General features: G+C 43.4%; 1 protein-coding gene across 1 annotated transcript in view; it reads right to left on the minus strand.

The window, feature by feature from the left end:
• Positions 1 to 15,249, minus strand: part of METTL24 (methyltransferase like 24) — a 139,563-nt gene that overhangs the window by 103,397 nt on the left and 20,917 nt on the right. Inside the window, exon 2 of the mRNA XM_063917129.1 lies at positions 1,700 to 1,798. Coding sequence (XP_063773199.1) covers positions 1,700 to 1,798 — 99 coding nt within the window. The remainder of the gene's footprint in view (positions 1 to 1,699; positions 1,799 to 15,249) is intronic.

Genomic DNA, 15,249 nt, shown 5'->3' on the forward strand with positions numbered 1-15,249 from the left:
ATTGAATATACTTTTGGCGAATTGCCGCATTTGTACCATTGCAGAAATGTCGAATTTGACAAATGTCGAATTTCAAAAAGTCGAATTTTGAAAGTCCGTTTTTTTTGACGGAAAGTACTGAATTGCATTGTCGATTTTTTTTTTTTTTGGTGAAAAAGTCACGTTTTTCGATAATTTCGGGAATTCGACCGCAATTGCATATACCCCTAAATCTTCCACCTTATAGTGCTGGGATCTGCAAGGCTGCTGGTGGGCATCTCAGTGCTGTGGCATTAGCATAATTTAAGATAGCAGCTGTGTAAAAAATGCAGCTGCAATTGCACTAGCGACCACTTCGGAATCGGGCCCAGTACCCGAAGTGGGGCGACATACCGGTATATTATTTTTGCCACAGTGTGACTTGATCCCAGTGTCGACTAACACCTTCTCCACACTTCGACAGCTTATGTGGGACACATCACTAATCAGCGCTGGGACAGAGCACTGGGCCCCGGCGTCATGGCAGATGTGCCATCAGTTTTTAACTTGCTGCCACCCATGAGCCAATCATGCTCGAAGCTGCTTCTGATTGGCTGCCTTTCAGCAAGCTGCGTTTGGCTCGCGGCCAGATCCAAAATCAAAAGGACGCTGAAGCTTCTTTCGATTAACCGCCGGCCGGCAAATCATGATTGACTTGCAGATGGCACCAAGTTTAAACTGCCACCACATCTGCCTTGGCACCAGCATGGTGGTGATACAGGAAATTGAGAAGCTTAAGGGTGGCATGTGGTAAAAAAGGCTGCTGGTGATTTGGAATGAGAGATGCTGGGAGCACATAAACAGGCTACTCGTGATTAGGAAAGGGAGACACTGGGGGCACACACAGGGAGTGTGAGAGAGGGAAGCAGCAAACGAGAGATGAAAGCAGGGCGTGAGAGGTGCATGGGATGAAATAGGGAATAGGGGTGAGAGCAGCAGGGGTTAAAATGGTGCAGGGGCAAGTAAAGGAGAGAGAGAAGCAGGCTATCAGACACAGAGAACATGCGGGGAGTGAGGAGAGGGTTACCTAGGATGAGAGACATACTGTAGGAACATGTGACACAATAGGGAAATGTGAACAAACTGTGAATAGGCTATCATGTAATGGGCCATACGTAATAGGGTCCGAGTTTGCCGAAGGTGCGGGATGCTGGCCAATATTGGATTTTTTTTAAAGCAGCAATCGTTTACAATGCATGATTTTGCCTTGTAAATGACTGCCCCTTTAAAAAAAAAGTCAGAGATCGCCCGGCATCTCGCACCTCCGGCAAACCATGTGTAAGTACCTGTATGATAGAAAATGTGGGTCATCAGCAATAGTACTGTAGGTCCTAAAACAATATGGGGAGATGTACTAAGACTTGGAGAGTGATAAAGTGGAGAGAGATAAAGTACCAGCCTATCAGCTCCTAACTGCCATGTTACTGGCTGCGTTTGAAAAATGACAGTTAGGAGCTGATTGGTTGGTACATCTCTCTCCACTTTATCACTCTCCAAGGCTTAGTACATCTGCCCCATGGCTGAAACAAAAAGTGCTCAGTTTTTATGTGCCATAGTCTCTCATACACATTCTCTCCTTGTTAGGAGACACAAGACTGCATATTTCTGATTTGCTGTTCAGTTATTACTATGACACAAAGGAATACTTGTATACTAATTAACACCACAGCTGTGTATTTACCTGAGATTTTGTGATGTACTGAAGGAATCGTGTGGCTTCTTCATTAAGAGAATGTAGGGAACTAGCCCAGGGCTGCAGATCAATATGCCAACGTACAGGCTAAAAGAATGATAAATAATACTTAACTAACTGATACATTAAACAAAAATTATTATTTTAGAATCAATTGTATGAAATATAAACACGGTTTGCCTTCTTCTAAAATTCAGGAACTGGAAAGGAAACAATTACCAGACTGGAACTAAAGTGTGATACAGGTGCACAGAAATATTCTAATTTTGACCCCTACAGTAGGGGCCAGACTTTCAAAGAGTTGTCGTGGTATAACATAAAAGGGGCATAGCCACACTGCACAGCGTAAGTCGCACTGAGCCCCTAGCCAGTCCTGCCCCCCACCCCCTCTTATCCTAGTTGGCACTTGCGGAATGGAGGCTGTCATATGTGACAGCCTGAGCCAATAAGAATCAGCCTGATTCCTAATGGCTATGCTGAAACAGTCACAGCCTACAGAGCTAGCTGCAGCTCCAGCTAGTTGCGGCTGCTTCAGTTTGGCGCAGCTAGCCAATAAGAATTTGCTGCAGCCAGCTGAGGACGTCAATCGACCTACAATAATGTTAAGATGGTCCTAAGAAGGGGGAAAGAGTTATGAGGGCATACATTACATAAAAAACTAAATCTTGGCTTTCAAATCCAAAACCGTCTTGCAGGGTAACATGTTCATTTCTGCAGAGACTTTCCTGGTGCAGCCATAAGCTAACTCTTACCACTAAAAGCCAGTATTGATAAATATATTAAGTAGCGACCAGCTGCCCATACAATATTTTTTTGCTAAACTGCTGTGATAAGTTAATTTTTTATTGACTGTTTTTCAGCAATAAAAATATAATTCTTATCACTGCATTTTCCTAAATAAGCCCTTTATTGTGAGAATCTTGGATGGTAACTGAGTTAGTTTCCATACAGTGGATCATAACAATTTATTTTGGGAACAGCTGAGTTTGAAAAATGAGAGAGCTAAATATTTATTCAGTGGATGACAGCATCCAGATTTCCAATATATAAAAGAACCCAAAAGGCTGATGTCATAATTTCTAATAAGACATTGGATAGAAAATGTGTTTTAACACCAAGAATTATAAAAGGAACTGAGTTACATAATAATACACATTTTGATTATTTTTATTTTGCTAGATTTTTTTTATTGCATATGAAATTGAATAAACATTGCCAGATACTCAAAGTGCATTGTTTCTTGCAAAGATTTTTCCTTTATATAACCAACTAATCTTTCTACTATATCTTATGGTATTGTAACTACATCACATAAGGCACTCATCTTTTGATATGAATTTATGGTCATCTAATCACCTTACATAATAATAGTTGTTGTATGACCATCACTAGGAAATGATCTGTAATGTATGGCAGTCACTGAGATACTCTCTGTGTTGTATGATAGTAAGTAGGATGCGCTCTGTATTTCATTGCAGTAAATAGGAAGCTATCTGTCTTGTATGGCAATAACTAGTATGCTCGCTATAGTGTATGACCATCACTAGGATGCACTCTATAGTGTATGGTTATCACTATGATGCTCTCTGTACTGCATGGCCATCACTATGATGCTCACTTTATTACATGAGGTCACTTGGATGCTCACTTTATTTATTGTATGACAGTCGCTCCGATGCTTTCTGTATTGTACGGCAGTAACTAGGATTCTCATTGTATTGTATGGCATTAACTAAAATACTCTATTGTATAGCAGTCCCTTTGTGTTGTATTGTGTACACAAGTATGCTCTCTAGTCTGTATGCCCATCATTTGGATGCTCTGAGTACTAAATGTCCATAAATTGGATATTTTTTGCACTGTACAATGGTCTCTAGGATTCTCTTTCTTGTTTGATGGTCAATAGAGATGATCACTTTATAGTATTGCTAGAAATAGGATGACATTTCTAATATAAGGCAAAAATTAGGATGTTTATTGTGCTGTATGTCTATCATTAGGATTTGTATATTGGTTACCAGAATGTGATCTATATGTATGGTGACAACATGGATGTCTTTATATTGAACATATATCACTAGGATGCTCTCTGTGTTGTATATCTATCATTTGGATACTCTCTGTAGTGTATGGCTATCATAGAAATCACTGCACCTCATTTTATCTCCTTTCATTGAATAGGAAGACCCTGCAGCTGTGAAAAAAAAAACAGCGCGGGGGGGGGGGGGGGGGGTTAAATCTCCTGCAAACAAATTAATTCCTCTAATAGTGTTCATTCTAGCAGCCTGCACACGTCACAATCCGTGCAGTTCCTCTTTCCTACCTGGAGTGTCGCTCTCTGCTCTGGTGCTTCTAGCACACTCTGGTCTGTATCTCAGCACTGAGATACTCCTTTCTGCCTGAGGTGTCCCTCTCTGCTCTGTTGCTACAGTGAGACACAGGCCAGTGTGCTAGAAGCATCAGAACAGACAGCGATATCCCAGGCAAAAAAGAAGAACTGCACGGGTTGTGACAGGTGCAGGGTGCTAGAATGAACACTAAACATATACACCTAAATGCACTTTTTCTAATTGCATTTTGGGAGCATATGTGTTCAACACTGCTTAAGTCCCTTTGTGAGCAATATTCATAAGAATGTTCATTTAGGAGCAATTAAGCTGAAATAACTATGGTTCAGTCTACAAAATGACAGTCTTCACTGTACTTGCACTTTAATTGCAAATAAACATTCAAAATGCTAAAGAACACATCTATTACAAGAGGAGAATGTGTATACAGATGCTTTAACAGTGTAAGCTGTTCCGAATCAGTGTTGGCTCTAAGTTTCATTATGAGAAAAATAATCTTTAGAGACAATTTCGTTGCTTGGTAATTTTACTATACATAAACTGTCCATGTGGGCTGGGTGTGCCCATGACTTGACACATCTTAGCTCTTCTATATGCCATATAAGAATGCAAGGGTCTTCAACAAATTTATAGGCTTCATTCATTCATGAAATATGTATTGCTCAGTCATACATGAAAAGAATTTTAGGTGCTTGCTTATACCCCTTTTCCACTAGCTCCTTAAAACACGGGTAAATGTGCAGGGGCGTGCATTTACCCGTGTTTTTCCCTAGTGGAAAAGGGTCCCCCTGCAAATTCCCAGATCAAGTGATCTGGGAATCCTACCCGGGAATCTAGCCGGGTTGAACACGTGTTCAACCCGGCTAGCTGTCTAGTGTGAACGGGAGCCGTGTCAAGAAAATGATAGACAGAATCTGATTGGTTGCTATAGGCAACACACCACTTGTCTATTTCAGAAACTTTACTAAATCTCATAGACAGAAAACAATTGCAGCTTCAAGTAATTGTGTTGGATTTCAACAAAAAATATCTATAATTGTCCAAATTTTAGTCCAAATTGAGGTCCAAATCAATTCAGTAGCTGGCTAGGGAAGAAGTGATAGGGAGGGGAGGGTGTGTGTTCACAGAACTATCCACTAGTGGCACACACCAAATTGCTTTTTTGGGGGTAATTGGGGGAGGGGGGGTCTATTTACTTCGCCTTGGAGAGGGATAAAGTGGACAGAGATAAAGTACCAGCCAACCAGCTCCTACCTGCCATGTTACAGGCTGTGTTTGAAAAATGGCAGGAGCTGGTTGGCTGGTACTTTATCTCCATCCACTTTATCTCTCGCCAAGGTTTGATACATAGACCCCTGGGTTTTGGTCAATTCCTTCAAAGGAGTCAGTTTTGCTAAATCCAGAAACATTTTTTCCATAGAATGGAATATGTGCAGCATTACTAATAAAATGTAGCAATTGCACAATAATTCAAGACATAAGTAGCTGTTTAAGAGTAAAATAAAAAAAATCCCTTTAGTTGTGTAGGTACTAGTTTAAAGTGAAGTAACTTTTTTGGCATGCATATACAGGTTGAGTATCCCATATCCAAATATTCCGAAATACGGAATATTCCGAAATACAGACTTTTTTGAGTGAGATAGTGAAACCTTTGTTTTCTGATGGCTCAATGTACACAAACTTTGTTTAATACACAAAGTTATTAAAAATATTGTATTAAATGACCTTCAGGCTGTGTGTATAAGGTGTATATGAAACATAAATGAATTGTGTGAATGTATACACACTTTGTTTAATGCACAAAGGCCCTCATTCCGAGTTGTTCGCTCGGTATTTTTCATCGCATCGCAGTGAAAATCCGCTTAGTACGCATGCGCAATGTTCGCACTGCGACTGCGCCAAGTAACTTTACTATGAAGAAAGTATTTTTACTCACGGCTTTTTCTTCGCTCCGGCGATCGTAATGTGATTGACAGGAAATGGGTGTTACTGGGCGGAAACACAGCGTTTCAGGGGCGTGTGGCTGAAAACGCTACCGTTTCCGGAAAAAACGCAGGAGTGGCCGGAGAAACGGTGGGAGTGCCTGGGCGAACGCTGGGTGTGTTTGTGACGTCAACCAGGAACGACAAGCACTGAAATGATCGCACAGGCAGAGTAAGTCTGGAGCTACTCTGAAACTGCTAAGTAGTTAGTAATCGCATTATTGCGAATACATCGGTCGCAATTTTAAGAAGCTAAGATTCACTCCCAGTAGGCGGCGGCTTAGCGTGTGTAACTCTGCTAAATTCGCCTTGCGACCGATCAACTCGGAATGAGGGCCAAAGTTATAAAAAATATTGGCTAAAATGACCTTCAGGCTGTGTGTATAAGGTGTATATGGAACATAAATGCATTCTGTGCTTATATTTAGGTCCCATCACCATGATATCTCATTATGGTATGCAATTATTCCAAAATACGGAAAAATCCCATATCCAAAATACCTCTGGTCCCAAGCATTTTGGATAAGGGAGACTCAACCTGTATTACCATTAGGCCTGCAACAAACCCACAACCATTCACGCAAAAGGCTTACATGGAGGAACGTCTCATTAGCAGTATGTGGAATGCTTGTTATGCGCTAGCAGAAAGTAGCCATTTTTATTAAGCTAAATGCTTTTACTGCAGATTTTGAAGTGACCTTTTTGTTTACATGAAAAAGTTCTCTACTGTGCAAAATCATTCATAAGTTCTGAATAAACTTTTATCTCTGCAAGATCATTTATCTTGATTGTGACACCTGTGACGCCTTACATCCCCAGGCAGATACATGACTGTATTTAACTTCAATTCACTTGTCTGTCTTGTCAATCAGCCTCTGTTTACATAGTGAATTTAACCCAGAAGCCAGAGTGGCTTATACTGGAGCTGGGGGCACCATGGGAAAGAAAAGACCGGTATTCTTCTCACCATTATATCGCATAAATCTGAATGTGTACATGAAAAAAACAGGTAACCAATACATTTTAGAATGGCTGCAAAATTAGTAGAGATGAGCGGGTTCGGTTTCTCTGAATCCGAACCCGCCAGAACTTCATGTTTTTTTTCACGGGTCCGAGCGACTCGGATCTTCCCGCCTTGCTCGGTTAACCCGAGCGCGCCCGAACGTCATCATGACGCTGTCGGATTCTCGCGAGGCTCGGATTCTATCGCGAGACTCGGATTCTATATAAGGAGCCGCGCGTCGCCGCCATTTTCACACGTGCATTGAGATTGATAGGGAGAGGACGTGGCTGGCGTCCTCTCCGTTTAGAATAGATTAGAGAGACACTTGATTTACTAATTTTGGGGAGCATTAGGAGTACTCAGTACAGTGCAGAGTTTTGCTGATAGTGACCACCAGTTTTATTTATAATCCGTTCTCTGCCTGAAAAAAGCGATACACAGCACACAGTGACTCAGTCACATACCATATCTGTGTGCACTGCTCAGGCTCAGGCCAGTGTGCTGCATCATCTATTATCTATATATAATATTATATATATCTGTCTGACTGCTCAGCTCACACAGCTTATAATTGTGGGGGAGACTGGGGAGCACTACTGCAGTGCCAGTTATAGGTTATAGCAGGAGCCAGGAGTACATAATATATTATATAGTGAGTGACCACCAGACACACAGTGCAGTTTATTTAATATATCCGTTCTCTGCCTGAAAAAAGCGATACAGTCACACAGTGACTCAGTCAGTCACATACCATATCTGTGTGCACTGCTCAGGCTCAGGCCAGTGTGCTGCATCATCTATATATATTATATATCTGTCTGACTGCTCAGCTCACACAGCTTATAATTGTGGGGGAGACTGGGGAGCACTACTGCAGTGCCAGTTATAGGTTATAGCAGGAGCCAGGAGTACATAACATTATATTAAAATTAAACAGTGCACACTTTTGCTGCAGGAGTGCCACTGCCAGTGTGACTAGTGACCAGTGACCTGACCACCAGTATATATAATATTAGTAGTATACTATCTCTTTATCAACCAGTCTATATTAGCAGCAGACACAGTACAGTGCGGTAGTTCACGGCTGTGGCTACCTCTGTGTCGGCACTCGGCAGCCCGTCCATAATTGTATATACCACCTAACCGTGGTTTTTTTTTCTTTCTTTATACATACATACTAGTTACGAGTATACTATCTCTTTATCAACCAGTCTATATATTAGCAGCAGACACAGTACAGTGCGGTAGTTCACGGCTGTGGCTACCTCTGTGTCGGCACTCGGCAGCCCGTCCATAATTGTATATACCACCTAACCGTGGTTTTTTTTTTCTTTCTTTATACATACATACTAGTTACGAGTATACTATCTCTTTATCAACCAGTCTATATATTAGCAGCAGACACAGTACAGTGCGGTAGTTCACGGCTGTGGCTACCTCTGTGTCGGCACTCGGCAGCCCGTCCATAATTGTATATACCACCTAACCGTGGTTTTTTTTTCTTTCTTTATACATACATACTAGTTACGAGTATACTATCTCTTTATCAACCAGTCTATATATTAGCAGCAGACACAGTACAGTGCGGTAGTTCACGGCTGTGGCTACCTCTGTGTCGGCACTCGGCAGCCCGTCCATAATTGTATATACCACCTAACCGTGGTTTTTTTTTCTTTCTTTATACATACATACTAGTTACGAGTATACTATCTCTTTATCAACCAGTCTATATTAGCAGCAGACACAGTACAGTGCGGTAGTTCACGGCTGTGGCTACCTCTGTGTCGGCACTCGGCAGCCCGTCCATAATTGTATATACCACCTAACCGTGGTTTTTTTTTCTTTCTTTATACATACATACATACTAGTTACGAGTATACTATCTCTTTATCAACCAGTCTATATATTAGCAGCAGACACAGTACAGTGCGGTAGTTCACGGCTGTGGCTACCTCTGTGTCGGCACTCGGCAGCCCGTCCATAATTGTATATACCACCTAACCGTGGTTTTTTTTTCTTTCTTTATACATACATACTAGTTACGAGTATACTATCTCTTTATCAACCAGTCTATATATTAGCAGCAGACACAGTACAGTGCGGTAGTTCACGGCTGTGGCTACCTCTGTGTCGGCACTCGGCAGCCCGTCCATAATTGTATATACCACCTAACCGTGGTTTTTTTTTCTTTCTTTATACATACATACTAGTTACGAGTATACTATCTCTTTATCAACCAGTCTATATATTAGCAGCAGACACAGTACAGTGCGGTAGTTCACGGCTGTGGCTACCTCTGTGTCGGCACTCGGCAGCCCGTCCATAATTGTATACTAGTATCCAATCCATCCATCTCCATTGTTTACCTGAGGTGCCTTTTAGTTGTGCCTATTAAAATATGGAGAACAAAAATGTTGAGGTTCCAAAATTAGGGAAAGATCAAGATCCACTTCCACCTCGTGCTGAAGCTGCTGCCACTAGTCATGGCCGAGACGATGAAATGCCAGCAACGTCGTCTGCCAAGGCCGATGCCCAATGTCATAGTACAGAGCATGTCAAATCCAAAACACCAAATATCAGTAAAAAAAGGACTCCAAAACCTAAAATAAAATTGTCGGAGGAGAAGCGTAAACTTGCCAATATGCCATTTACCACACGGAGTGGCAAGGAACGGCTGAGGCCCTGGCCTATGTTCATGGCTAGTGGTTCAGCTTCACATGAGGATGGAAGCACTCAGCCTCTCGCTAGAAAAATGAAAAGACTCAAGCTGGCAAAAGCAGCACAGCAAAGAACTGTGCATTCTTCGAAATCCCAAATCCACAAGGAGAGTCCAATTGTGTCGGTTGCGATGCCTGACCTTCCCAACACTGGACGTGAAGAGCATGCGCCTTCCACCATTTGCACGCCCCCTGCAAGTGCTGGAAGGAGCACCCGCAGTCCAGTTCCTGATAGTCAGATTGAAGATGTCAGTGTTGAAGTACACCAGGATGAGGAGGATATGGGTGTTGCTGGCGCTGGGGAGGAAATTGACCAGGAGGATTCTGATGGTGAGGTGGTTTGTTTAAGTCAGGCACCCGGGGAGACACCTGTTGTCCGTGGGAGGAATATGGCCGTTGACATGCCAGGTGAAAATACCAAAAAAATCAGCTCTTCGGTGTGGAGGTATTTCACCAGAAATGCGGACAACAGGTGTCAAGCCGTGTGTTCCCTTTGTCAAGCTGTAATAAGTAGGGGTAAGGACGTTAACCACCTCGGAACATCCTCCCTTATACGTCACCTGCAGCGCATTCATAATAAGTCAGTGACAAGTTCAAAAACTTTGGGTGACAGCGGAAGCAGTCCACTGACCAGTAAATCCCTTCCTCTTGTAACCAAGCTCACGCAAACCACCCCACCAACTCCCTCAGTGTCAATTTCCTCCTTCCCCAGGAATGCCAATAGTCCTGCAGGCCATGTCACTGGCAATTCTGACGAGTCCTCTCCTGCCTGGGATTCCTCCGATGCATCCTTGCGTGTAACGCCTACTGCTGCTGGCGCTGCTGTTGTTGCCGCTGGGAGTCGATGGTCATCCCAGAGGGGAAGTCGTAAGCCCACTTGTACTACTTCCAGTAAGCAATTGACTGTTCAACAGTCCTTTGCGAGGAAGATGAAATATCACAGCAGTCATCCTACTGCAAAGCGGATAACTGAGTCCTTGACAACTATGTTGGTGTTAGACGTGCGTCCGGTATCCGCCGTTAGTTCACAGGGAACTAGACAATTTATTGAGGCAGTGTGCCCCCGTTACCAAATACCATCTAGGTTCCACTTCTCTAGGCAGGCGATACCGAGAATGTACACGGACGTCAGAAAAAGACTCACCAGTGTCCTAAAAAATGCAGTTGTACCCAATGTCCACTTAACCACGGACATGTGGACAAGTGGAGCAGGGCAGGGTCAGGACTATATGACTGTGACAGCCCACTGGGTAGATGTATGGACTCCCGCCGCAAGAACAGCAGCGGCGGCACCAGTAGCAGCATCTCGCAAACGCCAACTCTTTCCTAGGCAGGCTACGCTTTGTATCACCGCTTTCCAGAATACGCACACAGCTGAAAACCTCTTACGGCAACTGAGGAAGATCATCGCGGAATGGCTTACCCCAATTGGACTCTCCTGTGGATTTGTGGCATCGGACAACGCCAGCAATATTGTGTGTGCATTAAATATGGGCAAATTCCAGCACGTCCCATGTTTTGCACATACCTTGAATTTGGTGGTGCAGAATTTTTTTAAAAACGACAGGGGCGTGCAAGAGATGCTGTCGGTGGCCAGAAAAATTGCGGGACACTTTCGGCGTACAGGCACCACGTATAGAAGACTGGAGCACCACCAAAAACTACTGAACCTGCCCTGCCATCATCTGAAGCAAGAAGTGGTAACGAGGTGGAATTCAACCCTCTATATGCTTCAGAGGTTGGAGGAGCAGCAAAAGGCCATTCAAGCCTATACAATTGAGCACGATATAGTAGGTGGAATGCACCTGTCTCAAGTGCAGTGGAGAATGATTTCAACGTTGTGCAAGGTTCTGATGCCCTTTGAACTTGCCACACGTGAAGTCAGTTCAGACACTGCCAGCCTGAGTCAGGTCATTCCCCTCATCAGGCTTTTGCAGAAGAAGCTGGAGGCATTGAAGAAGGAGCTAAAAGGGAGCGATTCCGCTAGGCATGTGGGACTTGTGGATGCAGCCCTTAATTCGCTTAACAAGGATTCACGGGTGGTCAATCTGTTGAAATCAGAGCACTACATTTTGGCCACCGTGCTCGATCCTAGATTTAAAGCCTACCTTGGATCTCTCTTTCCGGCAGACACAGGTCTGCTGGGGTTGAAAGACCTGCTGGTGACAAAATTGTCAAGTCAAGCGGAACGCGACCTGTCAACATCTCCTCCTTCACATTCTCCCGCAACTGGGGGTGCGAGGAAAAGGCTCAGAATTCCGAGCCCACCCGCTGGCGGTGATGCAGGGCAGTCTGGAGCGACTGCTGATGCTGACATCTGGTCCGGACTGAAGGACCTGACAACGATTACGGACATGTCGTCTACTGTCACTGCATATGATTCTCTCAACATTGATAGAATGGTGGAGGATTATATGAGTGACCGCATCCAAGTAGGCACGTCACACAGTCCGTACTTATACTGGCAGGAAAAAGAGGCAATTTGGAGGCCCTTGCACAAACTGGCTTTATTCTACCTAAGTTGCCCTCCCACAAGTGTGTACTCCGAAAGAGTGTTTAGTGCCGCCGCTCACCTTGTCAGCAATCGGCGTACGAGGTTACATCCAGAAAATGTGGAGAAGATGATGTTCATTAAAATGAATTATAATCAATTCCTCCGCGGAGACATTGACCAGCAGCAATTGCCTCCACAAAGTACACAGGGAGCTGAGATGGTGGATTCCAGTGGGGACGAATTGATAATCTGTGAGGAGGGGGATGTACACGGTGATATATCGGAGGGTGAAGATGAGGTGGACATCTTGCCTCTGTAGAGCCAGTTTGTGCAAGGAGAGATTAATTGCTTCTTTTTTGGGGGGGGTCCAAACCAACCCGTCATATCAGTCACAGTCGTGTGGCAGACCCTGTCACTGAAATGATGGGTTGGTTAAAGTGTGCATGTCCTGTTTTGTTTATACAACATAAGGGTGGGTGGGAGGGCCCAAGGACAATTCCATCTTGCACCTCTTTTTTCTTTTCTTTTTCTTTGCATCATGTCCTGATTGGGGAGGGTTTTTTGGAAGGGACATCCTGCGTGACACTGCAGTGCCACTCCTAGATGGGCCCGGTGTTTGTGTCGGCCACTAGGGTCGCTAATCTTACTCACACAGTCAGCTACCTCATTGCGCCTCTTTTTTTCTTTGCGTCATGTGCTGTTTGGGGAGGGTTTTTTGGAAGGGACATCCTGCGTGACACTGCAGTGCCACTCCTAGATGGGCCCGGTGTTTGTGTCGGCCACTAGGGTCGCTAATCTTACTCACACAGCTACCTCATTGCGCCTCTTTTTTTCTTTGCGTCATGTGCTGTTTGGGGAGGGTTTTTTGGAAGGGACATCCTGCGTGACACTGCAGTGCCACTCCTAGATGGGCCCGGTGTTTGTGTCGGCCACTAGGGTCGCTTATCTTACTCACACAGCGACCTCGGTGCAAATTTTAGGACTAAAAATAATATTGTGAGGTGTGAGGTATTCAGAATAGACTGAAAATGTGTAAATTATGGTTTTTGAGGTTAATAATACTTTGGGATCAAAATGACCCCCAAATTCTATGATTTAAGCTGTTTTTTAGTGTTTTTTGAAAAAAACACCCGAATCCAAAACACACCCGAATCCGACAAAAAAATTTCGGTGAGGATTTGCCAAAACGCGTTCGAACCCAAAACACGGCCGCGGAACCGAACCCAAAACCAAAACACAAAACCCGAAAAATTTCAGGCGCTCATCTCTAAAAATTAGGCTATGCTTAATGTAGTGCTTATAATAAAACAATGCAACAAATTTAGCTCTTGGTTATCTACACAATGATGGATTAAAAGTAAAAAAATGTAAAGTTAGTAATTAATACATGATTAATGTTTTAGATTAGTCAAATCTTCTTTAAAGTGAGCCACAAAGTAACTGTTAAATTTTAAATCCACCTGATTTGTCTAGTTTTTATGAAGTCAGAAAATGTCACATATACCCTGTTTCAAGATAATCAGAAAGCTCTTCGTAGTTTTTTTTTTTACATAAATATAGAGTATTCAGTTTCCTACCTGGTAACAAAATGTTTGCACTTAAAACTACCTGAGGTAATAACTACAGAGGATTAAGATAGCACTAATTATAGCTGTCAGCAAGATGCTGGACAATGAGTCAGTGAATTGTGTCTGCAGACACACCTGGCATGTGTCAGCCTGGCACATGTTCTTACATTATCTTCACTGGCTGACTGACAAATCTTCAGTTACCTAAGTAATTTCCAATAACTCTTACATGCTTGCAGCATGCATCAACTTACTGTTTACCTCCCAATATGAACCACTGCAAGTGGGATGCATTACTCAGCTCATTTCTCCCAATTTAACAACAGCGCAAGTAACAAATCTAAATAATTTTATCATGGATTGTAAAGCACCCAGACATCTGACACAAAGTGGAAGTAGACTGAACATTTGCTTAAGGCATACTTGCCTACCTGACCCTCTCCATGAGGGAGAAAATGCTCTGTTCCTGGACTTTCCTGGTAATGTATGATTGCCATCACCTGTGGTGAAACACCTTTCTTATCAATTAACTAGCTCACCACAGGTGATGGCAATCATACATTACCAGGAAAGTCCAGGAACATAGCATTTTCTCCCTCACGGAGAGGGTCAGGTAGGCAAGTATGGTTTAAGGCCCATACACACTAGGCGACTTTGAGCTCAAAATCACCTAGTGTGTATGGCCCGGCATTAAGCGGTGAACGCTGATGCGCGCTCCTACTGTTGAAAGTGGTTCACCCCCGTGAAAATCGCTGGGCCGGGTGAAAATCGCTCAGTGTGTATGCCATACTTGCCTACCTGACCCTCTCCAGGAGGGAGAAAATGCTCTGTTCCTGGACTTTCCTGGTAATGTATGATTGCCATCACCTGTGGTGAAACACCTTTCTTATCAATTAACTAGCTCACCACAGGTGATGGCAATCATACATTACCAGGAAACTCCAGGAACAGAGCATTTTCTCCCTCATGGAGAGGGTCAGGTAGGCAAGTATGGTGTATGCACTGTGCGATTTTCCAGCCAGCGATTTTCACATCATCTCTCTGCATACACACTGTGCAAAAACGATTGCACCGGACAGATGAAAACTAACTGTTGACCAGATTTCATTGCAATTTAGCAAGTGACTCAGTTGGTGCCTATTATGACTAAATGGCTGTATAGAGCATTCTAATGTCACAACATAAGGCTCATTATTACATCTCAATATATACCCATTATGGCAGAATATAGGATTAATCATGAGATAATATATCACTGATTCATAGTTGTACTGCGCATGTGCCGTGATGGTCTTCCGACAGCAGTGACAGAGGTTTTATTTGTAAAGTGACTGACAGTCAAGGTGCGTTTGGAGTAGGTAACGGCAGTGGTGACAAAAACGCAGGCATGTCATGACCGTATTCGGGGTGTGTCTAAGCCTGGGAC

The sequence above is a fragment of the Pseudophryne corroboree genome, chromosome 4 (assembly GCF_028390025.1).
Source record: "Pseudophryne corroboree isolate aPseCor3 chromosome 4, aPseCor3.hap2, whole genome shotgun sequence".
Classification (NCBI taxonomy): Eukaryota; Metazoa; Chordata; class Amphibia; order Anura; family Myobatrachidae; genus Pseudophryne; species Pseudophryne corroboree.